Source organism: Chinchilla lanigera, unplaced genomic scaffold, assembly GCF_000276665.1.
Source record: "Chinchilla lanigera isolate Chin_1 unplaced genomic scaffold, ChiLan1.0 scaffold00030, whole genome shotgun sequence".
Classification (NCBI taxonomy): domain Eukaryota; kingdom Metazoa; phylum Chordata; class Mammalia; order Rodentia; family Chinchillidae; genus Chinchilla; species Chinchilla lanigera.
In genome coordinates this window covers 1948118-1964430 of record NW_004955431.1, presented here as the reverse complement: position 1 = coordinate 1964430, position 16313 = coordinate 1948118, and the positions used below count along the sequence as shown (strand labels likewise).

Sequence of the window (16313 nt, the reverse complement as noted above, 5' to 3'; positions counted from 1 at the left end):
CTATATGGGAATAATTGTAAGGATTGTGGAGTGAGCTGGATTCTACTGATAGAATTGTGTACCTTGCAAAAGAAAATGATGACTCAGGGCAGTCAACTGTCACTGTAAGGCACACTGTGAGAGTCAGAGGGACTTCTACTGGAAATTCTTAATAAGACTATGATTTTCTGCAGCCCAAACCAACCTATGCTAATAAGCAGGCTTGGGTTCTGTTTGTAAGGGCAGAAGAGTTAAAAAGAAATTAAATGCATATATATGCAAGTTTTCCTAGGCACCCATCTGGTCTTTGAAAGAGAATGAGAGTGTTGTCCTCAGACCCAGGATATGGGACATTTGAGTGTGCAAGCATGAGAATATGGAATCCCTCAGTTTCTTCTTGCAATGTACTTGAAAAAAAAAAATGTAAGAACCAGTTCTCAGGAGAAGCATGTGGGAAAGGACATTTTAGCATTGGTCAGTTTCTGTGGTGCAAACACTTCTAACTCAGTCAGTTTCAAGCTACCAACATAATGTCACTAAACACAGAATTGAGAAGACATTTATGTAATTGGCTCCTACAAGCTGATATGAGCCAATTCTAATCCACCCATGCTCAGAACCCTCTGGCTGGCAGAAGTATCACCTCCGAATCCAGTTCTGCATGAGTTCTCTCTTGCCTGTCAACTATGTAATGCCTGCTTCTGAAAGACGGGCATTTTGAAAATGACTTCTCACCATTTGCTAGAAAAAGAGAAATGCACTGAGGAAAGAGAATACCCAGAGTATAAAGAAATGTTTAGATACAGGGTCTTAAGTGGCAAAGAGACATCTAGAAGAAGGATCAGTGGAGCTTTGGCTCTACTCTTACAATAGCTCTAATGGCCCATGAATATCTATAGTTAAATCAGTGAATGTAGAGAGGAATAGATCATCTTGTCTGACAAAATCCCTATATTATTTTTTTGACCTGTAGAGTAATATGCATTATGTAACTGGGCCAAGTAGAGGCCTCTGCAATTGCCACTATTATCCCCAACCAAGTTAGTAAATCAGAAGCAAGATCTTAGGAAGAATTGCGAAGACTTACAGTGCTATCAAAGATTTCAAAGATAAATGGGTTTTAGTTCACGTTTGATTCTCTTGTCTGACACCCACATGACACATGACAGCACATAACTCTATACTTAAAAGAAACTGCCCTGCAATGTAGAGTATCTCCCTACATATATGCAGTAGGTGGTATCTTTCTTAAGCAGATCAATATGAATGCTTTAGCGTTTTGTAAGAAGTTGGTAATTTGATAAATTCAATTTTTCTTTGCCATCAGTAGGAAGGATCCAAAGCAGTTTGCCTTGATAGATGAATGATAGAAGTACATGACTACTTTCTGCAGAGCTGTCTTGACTCTTCTGCCTTCTCTTCTAATGAGCACAAAAGGATAAGTACTACACATCAATGCTATTCAAATATGTGTGGTATCAGTGTTTCTTTTTATCCCCCAAATTGTCTTAGAGCAGTTATTCTGGAAACTGCTAACCTTGACCAATATATACCTTGTTGCACATGCAAGTCACCTCTTGGGTTTGACAATAACCAAAATGATCTATACCCTGTCCAGTGATTCTTCTGATCATGTGCTTGGAACTCACAGCAATATCAAATTGCTATAGAATCTCTAAAAGTAAAATGTTCAATTTCTGAATTTATTTTTTGATGGATGAGTAGTAGTCAAATATTCACCAACCAACACCTATCTCTAGTTATAGTAATATAATCTAAATGACCTGGTGAAATACATGCATATCAAAGAATGAAAGACAAGCACTGTGATAATCAAGGACTTGTGGTACCAATGAAATTTTTAGTAGTCAATGTTCTGTGTATGTTGGAAGCATCACTTTTAACGTAAAGGACAAATTCTTGAACCCCTCCTGTCATGCCTCTGAAATGATACAGATCACTTAGTAGGACTCTGGATTTTGAGGGCAGCACACACTATCTTTGGGAATACAATTGCAGCTCATTTATCAGATGACTTTGAAAGTTTTCAGTTGCAAATGGGTACCAAAGTCAGAGATTTCCTGTGATCACATCCAGGCTTCAGTACAAGCTTCCCTGCCACATGAACTATATAACCCCACAAATCGAATGGCTCCAGTAGTACATGCAGTGTGAGTATTGCCTGGCAAATCCCAGTAGTAAGTATACCCCTGCCGAGGTTTTTGAGTAATTTACTTCTGCAACAGAGAGTCACTTTATATTTGAACTATACTCAGTCTGTAGAAGCTGAGAACAACTTCCAGCCAATATCCAGCAAGAAATCGATGCCCTGGATTGTACAACCACAGGATGTGAATTTTATCAAAAACCACATGAGTTTGGAAGTGGCTGCTTCCCCAGCTGAGCTGCCATGTAAGAACTCATTATTGGCTGAAACCTTGAAACAAAGGATCTACTAAGCTATGTTCAGACCCATAAAACTATGATAAGAAATATGTGTTGTTTTAGCTGTTTGTGGTAATGTTTTACACAGCTAGAGATACCTAATAAAATGGTATGATCACTCTGAAAAATGGTTTGACATTTTTTATAACATTAAATGTATATCAACTATATGACTCAGCAATTCTATATATAAGACAGTACAAAATAAGTCCTCAAGGAAAGCCTGTAAAGAACATAACAACCTAACTTATTAATCATTACCAATCAGAAAAAAATCCAGCAATATAAGAATGGATAAGAATTTGTAGTTTGTTAATATAAAATAAAGAATACTACCCAGCAGTAAAAATACAACTTTGATATTTGCAAACATGAATGAATCTCAAAAACCTTAGCTAAGCAAAGAAAACCAGATACAAGAGAGTACTAAATGTATGAATTCACTAATACAAAGTTTTATTACAGGCAAAGATAGTTTCTGGGGAAAAAAATTGGACCAGTGTCTTCTCTGGGAATTGACGCAGGCATTGAGGGGCATGAGGTGACTTTCTACAATGATGAACATGTCTGTCTTGAGGTGTTCGTCACATGAGTGCATGCATTTGTCAAAAGTTTTGAACAATACATTTATGAGCTATATTAATTACTATAGGTAAATTATACTTGAAATTTTAAAAATAAGAAACAAAAAACAAAGTAGAAGGGAACTACCTGTTTGCTAAAGAATCATAAAATTTCTCAAGCCAAATTATCCCCATGTCTTGGTTACTTTTTTCTCATTATTGAGACAAAATACCCAGCACCCAAAATTGAGGGAGGAAAACTTTATTTAGCTCACAGTTTGTGGAGGCTTCAGTCCATACTGGCTCCAAGGCAGGGTACATGGCACAGGGCAACAGCTCATGCCAGCAGAAGATAGCAAAAGCAACAAGAGTAGAATGGAAGGAGCAGAAGCAGCCTCTTTCCCTCCTTTATATTGTATGCAGGCTACTCACCCTGGAGTGAGTGTACCACTCACACCCATGAATCAATCATAAACTCTAGAAACCTGCCCCATGACTCCATGAGGCTTTTGGGGGCCGTCCAGACACAAACTATAACACCCCAGATAGCAAAAAGCATAGATTACCTGATGCCACCTGGGATCTGGAAAACCATAAATGTCCCAAGAGAAAAGAACCTTCTGATTGTTTCTGCCCTCTCAGTTGGCCTTGTTGCCTTAAACTTCATTGATTCAATCCACTGAAAGAACATCATTCCATCAATGAATGTTACAAACTCTATATTATATATAACCAATAAATAGTCATAAAATGAACTATACACAAAGCAAAGGGTCAAAGATAATTTTACCAATCTTGCAACAACACTACCACAAACAGTATTTGATTTTCAGTAGAGGTAATATTTCAAAGTGATATTTATCAAATGACCTGCAAGTTTAAAACTTCAAGGACGTTAAAAATGAAAATCTGAGAAACTATCAGAGTTTAAGGAGCCTGAGGAGAAAGACAACAAAATGTAATTTAGTGTCCTGGATGAGATCTTACAACAGAAAAAGGGTACCAGATAAAAACTAAGAATATCTGAATAAAGCATAGATGTTAGTTAACAACAGTGTATTAATGTTGGTTCATTGCCACACTCATGTAAGGTGCTAATCCTAGGAGAAACTTGGGGCGAGGGCAGGAATTAGGGAGATATATGGTCATTGCACTATGGTCTCAATTTTTCAGCAAATTTAAACATGCTCTAAAAATAAAATCTATTTCTAAAAAATACCCTATGAAAGCAAGCTATTCGTATGATTTAATAGTAGGAACTGAAAAATAAGCACCATAAAAGACAGCACATATGAGGACTGAGAAAGGACAAGATTAAAATGTGAGGCCAGAAGGAATAGACCAGCATCCCAGGGACAGAATAGGTACTTATCTCTCCAAATAGTTGCCTCAAATATAGGCAGTATCAACCAGACCTTCTTCTGCCAGCTCTGGTTATTTCTATTTTAGCTCCTACCTATCTGGATGGGGACATGTGAAAATTTCATCAAAGATATTACAGGCATAAAAATGTTCATAGAGGGGGCTGGGGATTTAGCTCAGCGGCAAAAGCGCCTGCCTGGCAAGCGCAAGGTCGTGAGTTCGGTTCCTGGTACCGGAGAAAAACAAACAAAAAAAAAAATGTTCATAGGAAATCTAGTTGGTTTTCATGATTTGGTAGGAAAAATAGAGAAGGCATGTATGCTGAACCTGGAAAATATGTTTTAGTTCTTTTTAAGTTGGAGAATTACAAGGCTCTTACTGGAACACTGGGGATATTTGGACATGGACTGGATATTACCTATTGTATTATACCACATTTATGTCCTAAATGGAGTAAGTATAATGTGGTCCTATAGAAAAATGGCCTTGGTCTTTTTTTAAGAGAATAAAAAAATTTAACAAAATAACAGCAAAAACAAAAACAAAACAACACAAAAACAAAAATGAAACAGGATTTGAAAACAAAATGATAGGAATTAACAATGGTTATTATATTACATATTGTTATCTTCAATGAAGTTGCTCAGATTACCAGATGTAAGAATGCAAGATTGATCAACAGTTAAAGAGAATAAAAAGTAATTTAAAAACATTAGAAATGATACACAGCTTCACTAAACAAGATGGTAGGAATTCAACAATGGTTGTTATATTGCATATTGTTGTCTACGAATTATTTGTTCAAGAATGGCCTTGTTCTTAAGAGACACATGCTGAAATATTAGCAGTTAAGTGTCATGATGTCTACAACCAACTCTCAAATGGTTTGAAAATATATACATAGTGTGTATTTCTCTCTAGTTTTATCTTCCTATTCATACACAAAATGTATATATACACATAGTCATACAAATATATTCTGTCTTCTTCTCTCCCTTCTCCCCCTCCTACCTCCCCCCTTCCTTCTTTCCTTCCTCTACTACATATAAAGGTATACAAGCATTTATTATACTATTCTTCTTTAAAGGCATGAAATTTTTCAAATAAAAGATCTGTGGCAATCCTCTTTAATATATGTATTCTTCAGAATCCACACTTGGGCCCCCACTACTAGGAGTTTCTGTCTTTTATACTCCTTCCTTAATCCTGCCATGTTTTAATGGCTCTGGAGTCTTCCAGAAAATTTTTCTTTCTCTGCCACTTTACATAAATTTCCTCACAATCATACAAATATTTGCCTCTGCTTGGCTTCTACCCCTAAACTAACAATCCTAAACCCATCAAATTTTTCAGTTGTTAAGTAAAATGGTGTCGACCCAGAAAAAAACCACAACCAACCTGAATTTAGGGTTCCAAGAAAGACTTCTGGGAGTAAAGCCATAGGAGAGTCTGCTGGGAGTTTATTTTTATGGGAAGTTAGGGGGTTGGGGCTAGGTGGGTGAGTTGGGGTTAGGTGGGGTGACATGAAGGGGAGCATGAGACTGGGGAAGCAAGAATAGTTGTGTAGCAGCAGCAGGATGACCCATAGCAATGGCTGAGGTTTTGTTGTGAAAGAGCTGTATCCAGGTACAGTGGGTCCCAGCAGAGCAGGCAGGGTGGCAACAGGACATGGGAGTTGTGTTGTGATTGTTTCTGAAGCTCAGGTAGTTGGGAGCAGCCACTCCAGGAGCTCAGGTGACTGGAGCAAATGGGGGTTGGACCTGTCATCAGTGAAATCTAGAGGGCTTTAGATAATAAAGTCTACCACCCTCCTAAGAACACAGTTTAGTGACTACCACATGCAACTTGAACATGTGTTTTGAAGTATAATTGCTACTGTCCCAGGTAACAACACAGATTATTCCAGTCAAGCATGACTTTACAAGAATTCTGAGGAATGGAATTCTCTTTATCTCACTTCACAATTAGAGAACTTTCAATACTGCACTAAGTTTAAGGCTGTTGTTATTTCTAACCTTAATGTAGGTCATCTGAAGCTTGATTCAAAGCCTACTTCCTAATTCTCAGTTTTCAAATAATACTGATGGAGATTTTCTCACAGGCATGCTGATCTTCCAGGGATGTCACAAACAAGAGGTACTGGTTGAACCAGGAGCCAAGCTCTTTCACAGTAACGGCAATAACTAAGAAGGGTATCTAATAATCAAAAGATTAGCTATTGATCTATAAGTCCCCAATTATTATTAATTTTTTTTTACTGAAGGCATTTGGAAGTGATTGTCTATTCAGAAACTATAAAGGCAGGGCAATGTACCTTCTATCAATTCTAAAGAGATTACAAAGATCAATGAGCAAGAGAATGGTGGAAATGTAGGGAGTGCAATGACATAGGTACTAGATGTCAAGGCAAGATGATTGGGTTTGCCTCTAATGCCCAGATAATTCCTTTTTTCCTCTTCTGGAGCACTCTTACCAGCATGCCTAATCTTATGTTGAACTGTCTGTTGTTAGACCCCAGATGTCCTTCACACCTATATTATTTCTTTCTCCATTGTCTTCTCAACCACAAGATAATACCTCATGCAGTACAGCTTTTTAACCACTTACAATGCTTTTTCAGTATATGGTTTAATTCTTTCAATAATTCAATGAGGTCTTTTTTGTACATTCTTTTCATAATTCAAGGGACTGAGATTCAAAGTTGAGAGGTTACTCAAGGTCATACATCTACTAATTGGCAAAGCCAAAAAATTCAATCTGCGTTGTGATTTTATGTTGCAGCACTGAGCTACATCCACAGCCCTTTGTTTATGTTTTATTTTATTGAAGTGTCTTGCTAAATCACTAAACTCCCTAGTCTGAGCTTGAACTTGTAATCTTCTTGCCTCAGCTTCCCAAAGTACTAAGATCATGGGTATGCATCATCATATCCAGCTAGAGTTGTGATTTTAAACTTATCATTTTCTTTTGCATGCTTTGGATAAAGTTCTAGATTCAGTAATTTAGGTTAAAGTATTTACAATGAGTACGGTAGAAAATAGGAACTCCCATGAATCCTGTATGAAAATCACAATAAGAAACAAAAGCAATCTTGGATATTCATTGGCCATTTTCCTTCTTCCTTTTTTCCTTATGTCAGACTTGCTTTTCAATAACAATAGAACTAGGTTAGGGGATGCTATTAATAAAAAGAAATGCTTTGTCCACATGTGTGACATATATGTGCATGGGGACGTTGGCCTTCTAAAAGAGAAGTTTGTGTAATGGCTTCAAATCCAGTTGTGTAAGAAACAGTAACTTTGTTTTTCTCTATTTTTTTCTGTTTAGAGCTTTAACACTTGCATGTGGTGACAACTGAAGTTTAGTCAATAAATAACCAGAGGGGTGGATCTGATTCAAGGAGTGTCAAAGCCCTGGGAGACCCGGCTGCTACTCCTTGAGGATCTGTTACCGCCTCAGCTGTCTATCATCCCATTCGTTACTTTCACAGGGCTTGCCCGTGATTGCGTCATCTCCCCACAGTCCTACTTTAAAGAGGCCTCTGGAGCTTCGAAGCTGTCCTCTCCGCTTCCTTACAGCCTCTAGAGTACACAAGACTTCATTCTGCTGGTAGGCTGAGTCCGAGAAACTGGGGCGCTACCTAAGGTTCAGGCCACTTGCTTCCAGCTCACACTGTACACATGGGACTCTGAATCGTCCCAGATTCACAGCCACCACACAGCGCTTCTTTTCTGAGCTTTGGGGTCACCTCGAGCTCAGCCTGAGAATACCCTCGATGCCTATCCTCTCGGTTCCACAGACATACTTGGTGCTTTTGTCCTGTCTCCGGGGCAGCTCTGCACTCCTCTCGGGGACATTACTTTGCCGTCTTCACTTTCCTTTCCCCACAGGGAAATCCTTAGTTTCAGGGAATCCTTAGTTTCAACTCAGGAAGCTTTTCCCTGATTCATACTAAATTAGTGCTACATGTTTGTATTCTGAGTCCTCCTCGTGGGGTTCTTAGGAAAATTTAATAACAAAAACGTGTTCCATATGTATGGCTAAAGTTGACCATCACAGAATTTTTAAACTATAGGTTTTTTTTTTTCTTTCTTTCTTTTCTTTTTGCAGAACTGGGAATTGAAACCGGGCCCTTCCCACTGAGCTACACCACTATCACTTTTTATTTTTCTACTTTGATATAGAATCGTATTAAATTGCTGAGTAGCCCAGGCTGGGCTCGAATTTAAGAGCCTCCTGCCTCAGCCTCCCAGTGTTGGGATCACAGGCCTGCGCCACTACACCAGACCGCCATAAGAACTTTTCAATCAAGAGCAGTTTGTGAAAATAATTTTCTGTTAAGATGATTTCTGATCTATCATCTTTCTGGTAAGAGAAGTAACGTTTCACAGTTAACATTTTCTTTTACAATTAACATGGCTTTTACTTCAAGTTGGTAGAGCACAGCTTTATCTTGTTTACAGTCATCATTTTCCTTTGTTATAGGATCCGCAATATAATTATGGGCTATACAATTGTGGAGTACCTTTTCCTAAAGATTATTTCATTTTTTCTTTTTAATTTAATTTTGTTTCTGAAAACAATTAGGAAAATTTGGAATAACACCTTTTACGTATGGTAGGGGGCTATAAAGCAGAAAATCCATAAACCCCCATCAAGCAGCTTACAATCTTTTTAGAAAATACACTCTAGATGTATGTGAAAAGTTAAGCAGTAAGACAAGAGTGTGGCTGGAAAATGTGCTGCTGGAAAATTATTACAAGTGATGTGAAGCTTTTTGTTTTGTATATTTACTGTTGATTGACCTTGCAGTGTTTGGGCTTTGATCCCAGGACCGTAAGCAAGCTAGGCAAGTGCTCTTCCACCGAGTTATACTCCTAGCCCAGTGTGAAAGTTTTTAATTAAGATTTCTCAGAAGCTGGACTTTTAAGAAATTCATAATTTTTCTGGTTTTTTTTTTTTTTGTGACACAGTCTCGCTATGTAGTTTAGGCTGGCCTTGAACTCACTGCGTAGCCCAGGCTGGCCTTGAACTTCTGACAATCCTCTTACCTCAGCCTCCCAAGCGCTGCGATTACAGGTGTGTGCTACTACACCTATTGAAATTTATAAATCTTTTTTTTTTTTTGAAATTTGTAAATCTTAAAGAAGTGTTATACTATTTTTTGATTAACGTTAAAAAAAAACCCACCAGAATGAAACCAATCAATGATCCCACTAAACAAACAGAACAGAAAAAATATTTTTGTGGAATTCAAGAAGCCAGAGTGCCAAATCTGCCTTTACCACTTATATGTTGTGTAGAAGGTGTGTGTGTGTGTGTGTATGAGAGAAAGAGAGAAAGAGAGAGAGAGAGAGAGAGAGAGAGAGAGAGAGAGAGAGAGAGAGAGAGAGGAGAGGAGAATTTGCCTGTGTATCTATTTTGAGAGAAGAAAAGAGAAAGACTGCATTGAAGCAGCTGGGGGAGAATCTAGCCACCCACTCCTGCAGCTGTCTAATATCTGTATGTCATACAGAAGGAAAAATGTCTAGCTGTCGCAAATGTGACAGTACTATTGAAAGTGCATGAGGTTATGGAACTATATCCGTACCCACCAGCTGGTGCAGCCTATGATAGTTAACTTTTCTAGATTTATTTTTCTTGATACATTCATCTAATAAATATTTATCAACCCCTACCATGTGGATATTCAGAATCTGGGAGAGAACCTTTTTTTCTTTTTGTTTCTATGGATGAAACCAAGGTTTCATGTGTGCTAGGCAAATGCTCCCCTACTGGGCTACATTCCCAGCCCCTGAGGGGACCCTGACAGCCACAGATCTTGCTTCATGAAGCAAACAATTTGAGACCTGAAAATTACTCAAAAGGATATAAGCTAATAGTGGTGTCATGAGGGAGTGCTCTGCTCCGGGAACTCCAGGACAGTTTCTCTGAGGAAGCGACATTGGAGCTGAGCTCATGAATGTGTGGGGATTAGTGAGTCAAAGTGACTGGTCCATGAAAATGCCTTGCGGCATGTGAGGAAGTTAGAGAAGGTTCATGATGTTGGAATTCAGTGAGCAAGGAAAAAAGTGGCATGAGATGAGATGGGAGAACTCAGCAAAGGCAAGACCATGCAGGTCACGGTGTGGGATAAGGGAAAGTGTTTTAAATCAAGACAATCAGATTTCCTCACTGCTGTGTGGATAATTGAGAAGAGCAAAGGAATGGACATGAGTAGGCAGGTTAGGAGGCCATTGCATCAGAACCTGATATGAAATGTACCCTCATGGTCTCTTGTCTGGAACTCCAAGCCCAAGGTCTTCTGCATGATGGGCCTCCCTAGAGCAGGAGCCTTTCAGGAAAGCGCTGTGATACAAGGTCAGTTCTTGGGCTGGTGGCTAGTCTTGCAGGACACAGCTTGGTTAATGAAATCTTGGAGCACCCAAATCTCTGATGGCCTTGTGGGATGCAGGGACTCTGCACATGGATTGCAAGAAACAGTGTCTAAGACCAAATGACTCAAATAAAAAGAGAAGAGGTCCTCTTCAGGTGGAATCAAGACCATTCCATAGAGATAGAGTGAGGCCTCATCTGGAAATGCTACAGGCTGCATTCACTCAAGGCTGGGAACTAAAATTCTGGGGTATTTAGGAGAGAGATGTCAGTCTTGAGTACATGAGCCTCTTGGAGAAAGAAAACTTGAAATGATGTCAAACTCTCAATCCAGCTGGTTTTGTTGCCTGATTAAGTTGGGGAGTTGCTGCCTCTTCCTGGAGAGAGTCAGTGAATGACTCCTGAAATTAGTCACGCAGTAAAGTTTGTTGGTGCAGGAGATGTAGGTGGGCCCAGGAGATGAAGGTTAGAGAATGCTGGTAAATGAAATTGCAGACTGTTTACCAGTTCGAATGGACTGCAAAAATCTATGCAAAGGCACGTATTAGAGCGCTTTGGGAGATCTGCTCAAGTTCACAGGAAGCTAATGATCATCTTCCCAGTTGAACAGAGGACTGATTATATGGGAGACTTTGGCATAGCTAAATAATGGAACCTGGGACTGACCAACTGTTCAAGGCTCAATATGGGGCTTCGCTGTTGATGCTTCAGGCAGTCAGCTCATGTCAGAACTACAGGACCTATGGACAAGTCTTTTCTTTGTCCACCATCAAAGTCTTTCTGCATGTAGGGTAGCTAGATATGCTATTAGATTCTCTACAATTTTACCTACAAGACACAGAGGAGTTGGAAAATAATGTAAATCCTAGAAAGAAGCAACACGGCAGAAAAAAAGGCAGACAGATATGGATAGAAGCAAGTGGAAACTTCATCCTATCACCCAAGAATCAGAAGAGGCGGGTACAACAGAATGCATCAGTGCCAAAATGAGAATTGAAATAAAAGCATGGAGCACATTGCTCTGTACTCCGCTCACTAGCTTCTATCAAGCTAAGCACATTAACACTGGCATTTTGAAAATAAAAGTGACCTACTCGCTGGGTGTTTAGGTAAAACTCACAGTTGAGAAAAGAGATCAACAGGTTTCTCACATCCTGCTTCTGGGGACAGATGCGTGCAGCATGGATGCTCCTCTTCAGGACAGCTCTGCTGCCAGTGCAGGCACTGGGCCCCTTTTCCGTGGCATGGCCTGCTATTTGTTAGAGATTAGGGTGGGTTTGAAAGCATCACGTGCACAAGAAAGATGTGAAGCTCAGCAGCCATGCTCCTACAGCTGCCTCCAGGTGTGTGCACAGCCAGAAAACCAACTTCCTTTCAACTCCTCCACCCCAAGGCCACCCCAGGAGCAGCAAAAATCTCATCAAACACAGGGAAACAAGATCCAACATTAAACTGCAAGAAATCAAAACATTTTTCTGGCAAGATTGAGCTGACCTGTACAAAATTATTTCACACTCACTTTACCTTTTAGACCAAATGTTGACTGATCTCAGGATATCTCACTTCTCTTTTTCCAAGAAGTTAAACATGTGGTATTCACTTTTTCTTTTCAAACATTATATTAGATCAACACAAACAGTCATCTCCTACAGATACATTAAACATGTGCCTTCTCTTTTAATTTTCACAAATTTATAAGATAATTGCTACTGTATACCCTTTTATAAATGAGAAATCTGAGACTTTTGAGAGGCAAAATAAACTGCTCAGTTACAAAACTAGTAAGTGGCTAAGACAGAATTTGAACTTCAACGCCTTGTGCATAATTCTTAACCATTCTAACATGACTGTTTCCCAATAATGAAGACTGGTTGAAACAAGAAGGGAAAACAGGGTTTGGTGGAAGTTGGTGATGACTGGAGGACTTTGAGGTAATCGGTATATGCCCCAGGGAGACTTGAACAATCCTAGGCAGGCAGTTCTCCAACACTTTCTTGTAATCCTCTACATCCTTAAATGTTACTGAAGGCTCGATACAGCTTTTGGTTATGTATATCTATCAATATTGACTATTTTAGAAATTAAAATTAGGAAAATTTTCAATATACACTTATTAATTTACTTAATATAGCAATAATAGGCCCATTACATATTAACAAAAAAAACACTGCTTATGATTACTCTTTAAAATAAAACATTTAATAATGAAAGTGATATGATATTTTAGGAAATCTCTCAGTAGACAATAGTGGGATTCACCTGTATTCTATGAATTGCAATAATACCCGTCATATATCTTCTGGGAAATTCCACTTATACTCAGAGGAATAGGGTGAAAAAGGGAAATGATGTCTCACCATTAAGGAATAGTTTTGACCTCAAAGATTCCCTGTAACAATCTCAGAGGATCTCAAGTAACATCAGGAATCTTCAATTTGCACTTCGATAGCCACTGTCCTAGGCTTATGGTGAAACGGTGAAGAACCGATGATCTCCATTAGACTGTCGGGAAGTTTGGAGGACATGGGAGCTGATTAGCATTGGAAGTTCTACCTAAGTCAGACAACGTAAGGGTAGACAGAACTGGGCCTGTCTCCCCTGAACTCTTCAGCACAAGCTGGAGATAAAAATAGAAGTGAGCCACTTTCTTGGTTGCCATTTCCACCCATACCCCTAGGAAAAAATAGTAATACAATTTTACAGCTAGGAAAGGAAAACGCTGTCACATTTCCTGCCTCCCATGTGTTTCCCAACAATTTAGGACTCTCCGAGCGCTACATATATAAATAAAAGGGGAAATATCAAGCTGTCAGTTTGGGTGCTCACTTGAATTTAAACTACGAGATGACACAGACATAAGACAATGAGCCCTTTTTTCCCAATCTTTCTCCCGGCTCCTCTTTAGGGTGCTGTAGTGTCCTCTTATGTGCACACCATTTGAACCAACTTTGGTATTTAAATGTCATTCAGCTTTCTTCAATTTTAAACATCTTTTTTTGGAGCAACTGTATAACATGTAAAATTTGATTTAGAGGCTAGAGGGAGATAAAGGACCTTTAAATCTTTCACTTCTACAAAGACTATAACCTGATTTATAGCTGTATGCCTCCTGGTTTCAATTGACAAAGACATACACAACTCTAGCTACTATAGTAAATGAAAATCTATCAATTTTATTACTCAGTGTTTCTGCTTTACATATCTGTTATTTAAAATAACTCTTAATAGAATGGAAACATATGCTCTATGGAGGGCCACATGTTGAGGAACATTATCTAAATCTTTCTAAATCTTCAAAGTCACATGGCAAGAGCAGCTGCAATATCGTTGGGAAATTATTAGAAAGGCACGTTCTCTGGCCCACCACAGACATGTGAATCAAAACTCCGGGAGTAGTCTGTGTTTGAACAAGCCTTCAGGTAATTCTGATTCACTGGCCTAAATAAATTATAAACTATACAATATTCATGTATAGAAAATTCAATATCAGAAAGGTGTTAACTCTCCTAAATGCCTATGAACAGACAATGGGAAAACACAGCATGGTATACATACAACGGAATATTACTCAACCTTAAAAAGGAAGCAAATGCTGACACGTCACACAAAGATAAATGTTGAGAATGTTATGCAAAGTGCAGCGGCCAGTCATAAAAAAAAAAAAAATACTGTATAACTGTACTAGCAGTCAAATTCATCAAGAAGTGAAGTAGAATGGTGGTCCCTGGGGGCTGGGTGCAGGGGGAATAGAAAGTTGTTATTTGATGGATATGGCGCTTCAGTTTTGCAAGAATAAAAGCTGAAGGCAGACTGGTTGTATGACAGTGTGAATGTACTTAGCACGACTAACCTACAGACTGTAAAATGCTTAAGATGGTCAACTTTTAAGTTCTAGGTATTTTACCATGATCAAACATACCAAATGTTCAATTTAAAAAATTACGAGTCAGTTGCGATGTGTGTATCTTATTTGGAAGTTGAGTCAAATATACAAACAAGAAAACAAAAAAGCTTGTGAGACCAGGAAGTTTTAAGGGTAACTATATAATAACATTAAATTATTGTCTACTTTTTAGGTATGTTGTAGTATCATCTTTTTTGAGAGGGGGAGAGAGAGAGAAAGAGAGAGAGAGAAAGAGAGAGAGAGAGCAAGAGTGACAGCAAGAGAGACTTGCTCTGTTTTCCAGGCTGGCCTTGAACTCACATCAATCTTCCTTGCCTCAGCCTCCCAAGTGACAGGATTATAGGTTTGTGCAACCATGGTCAGATTGGTGTTGTCTTTTTAAAGTTCCTGTCTTTTAGAAATGAATACTAAAATATTTATGGCTGAAATAGCTTAATGTTTGGAATTAGCTTTAATGTAGTCAGGGTGGGAGAATGGATGGAACGTTGATGAAACTATGTTCATGAGTCAATAACTGTTGAAGTTGACTGATGGGTACATTTGAATTCCTTTTTCCTTTCTCAGATGGTTGATAGATAGATAGATAGATAGATAGATAGATAGATAGATAGATAGATAGATAGAGGTACTTGGGATTGCATCCAGGGCATTTTTACTGAACTATATCTCCAGCCCTCATATATTTTTTATTTTTAGATAGGGTCTTGCTAAATCAGTTGGTTGCCCAAGCTGGTCTCAAACTTTCAATCCTCCTGCCTCAGCCTCCCAGAGTACTTGGATTACAGCATGTACCACCATGGCTGGCCTCGTCAAATACATATATGGAGAGAGGGACAGAGAAAGCCAAAAAATGCATACACATTTCAGAAAAAGAAAAATAGTATTACGCTTTTTGAACAGATGGTGTTAGTCTCATATGGGGGACCTTAGAAGATATCCTACACTGTATTGCAGAAAAGTCACTACATTGCCAGCCCTTAGAGAAGAAATTGAAAATGCATGTGGAACAATCTCAATGACCAAGGTTACACAAGCAGCAGTTTGCTGTACTACTAAATGTCTGGAAGCTAATGGCCACTGCTTTGAGCCCCTCTTGTAATTATAGAGGCCAAAGGTAAGTTGTGTTAATCTTATAATGTCTCAATAAGTTTAGTATTAAAATACTAAAAGTTTTTCTTCCCTGAAGTGTGTATACATTTTTTTTACTTTCTCCCTCCCTCCTTCCCTACCTCCTTCTCTCCTCTCTTCCTCCCCCTTTTCCCTCTCTTTCTCTCTATATTTTATATGTATATATATTTATATGTATATATATTTTTATTTGAATATGGATGGGACCTTGTGTTACTCTTTTCTATTGGGTATCCATGCAGAAAAGATGCTACATTTATGTTAATTTAGTCTCAGTTTACAACATGCTTGTTTTCAACCTTTTCTAGTAAATCTGTTTCCTTCTGTCAAATTTCATGGAGCTAAGCATTTCCCTGCATTTCAATTGCCCCGAAGCCAGAATAAATAGCTGTGTTCCACACGGCACCATCAGTCCCTGTACAGAGTCCAGAAATAACATCATGGGTACCTAAAGCATATGTCTGTCTGCTGAAAGATATCCTGTAAACCACAAAGTATCAAAACCTGTGAACTGATTATTACCCTGCAAACAGGACAGCACTGGAGACACTGAGACT

General features: G+C 38.7%; 1 protein-coding gene across 1 annotated transcript in view; it reads right to left on the bottom strand.

Moving 5' to 3' along the window:
* Positions 1–3666, bottom strand: part of Rb1 (retinoblastoma 1) — a 163812-nt gene extending 160146 nt beyond the window's left edge. The window contains exon 1 of the mRNA XM_005387557.2: positions 3554–3666. Coding sequence (XP_005387614.2) covers positions 3554–3654 — 101 coding nt within the window. The 5' untranslated portion in view covers positions 3655–3666. The remainder of the gene's footprint in view (positions 1–3553) is intronic.
* Positions 3667–16313: the final 12647 nt, after the last annotated feature.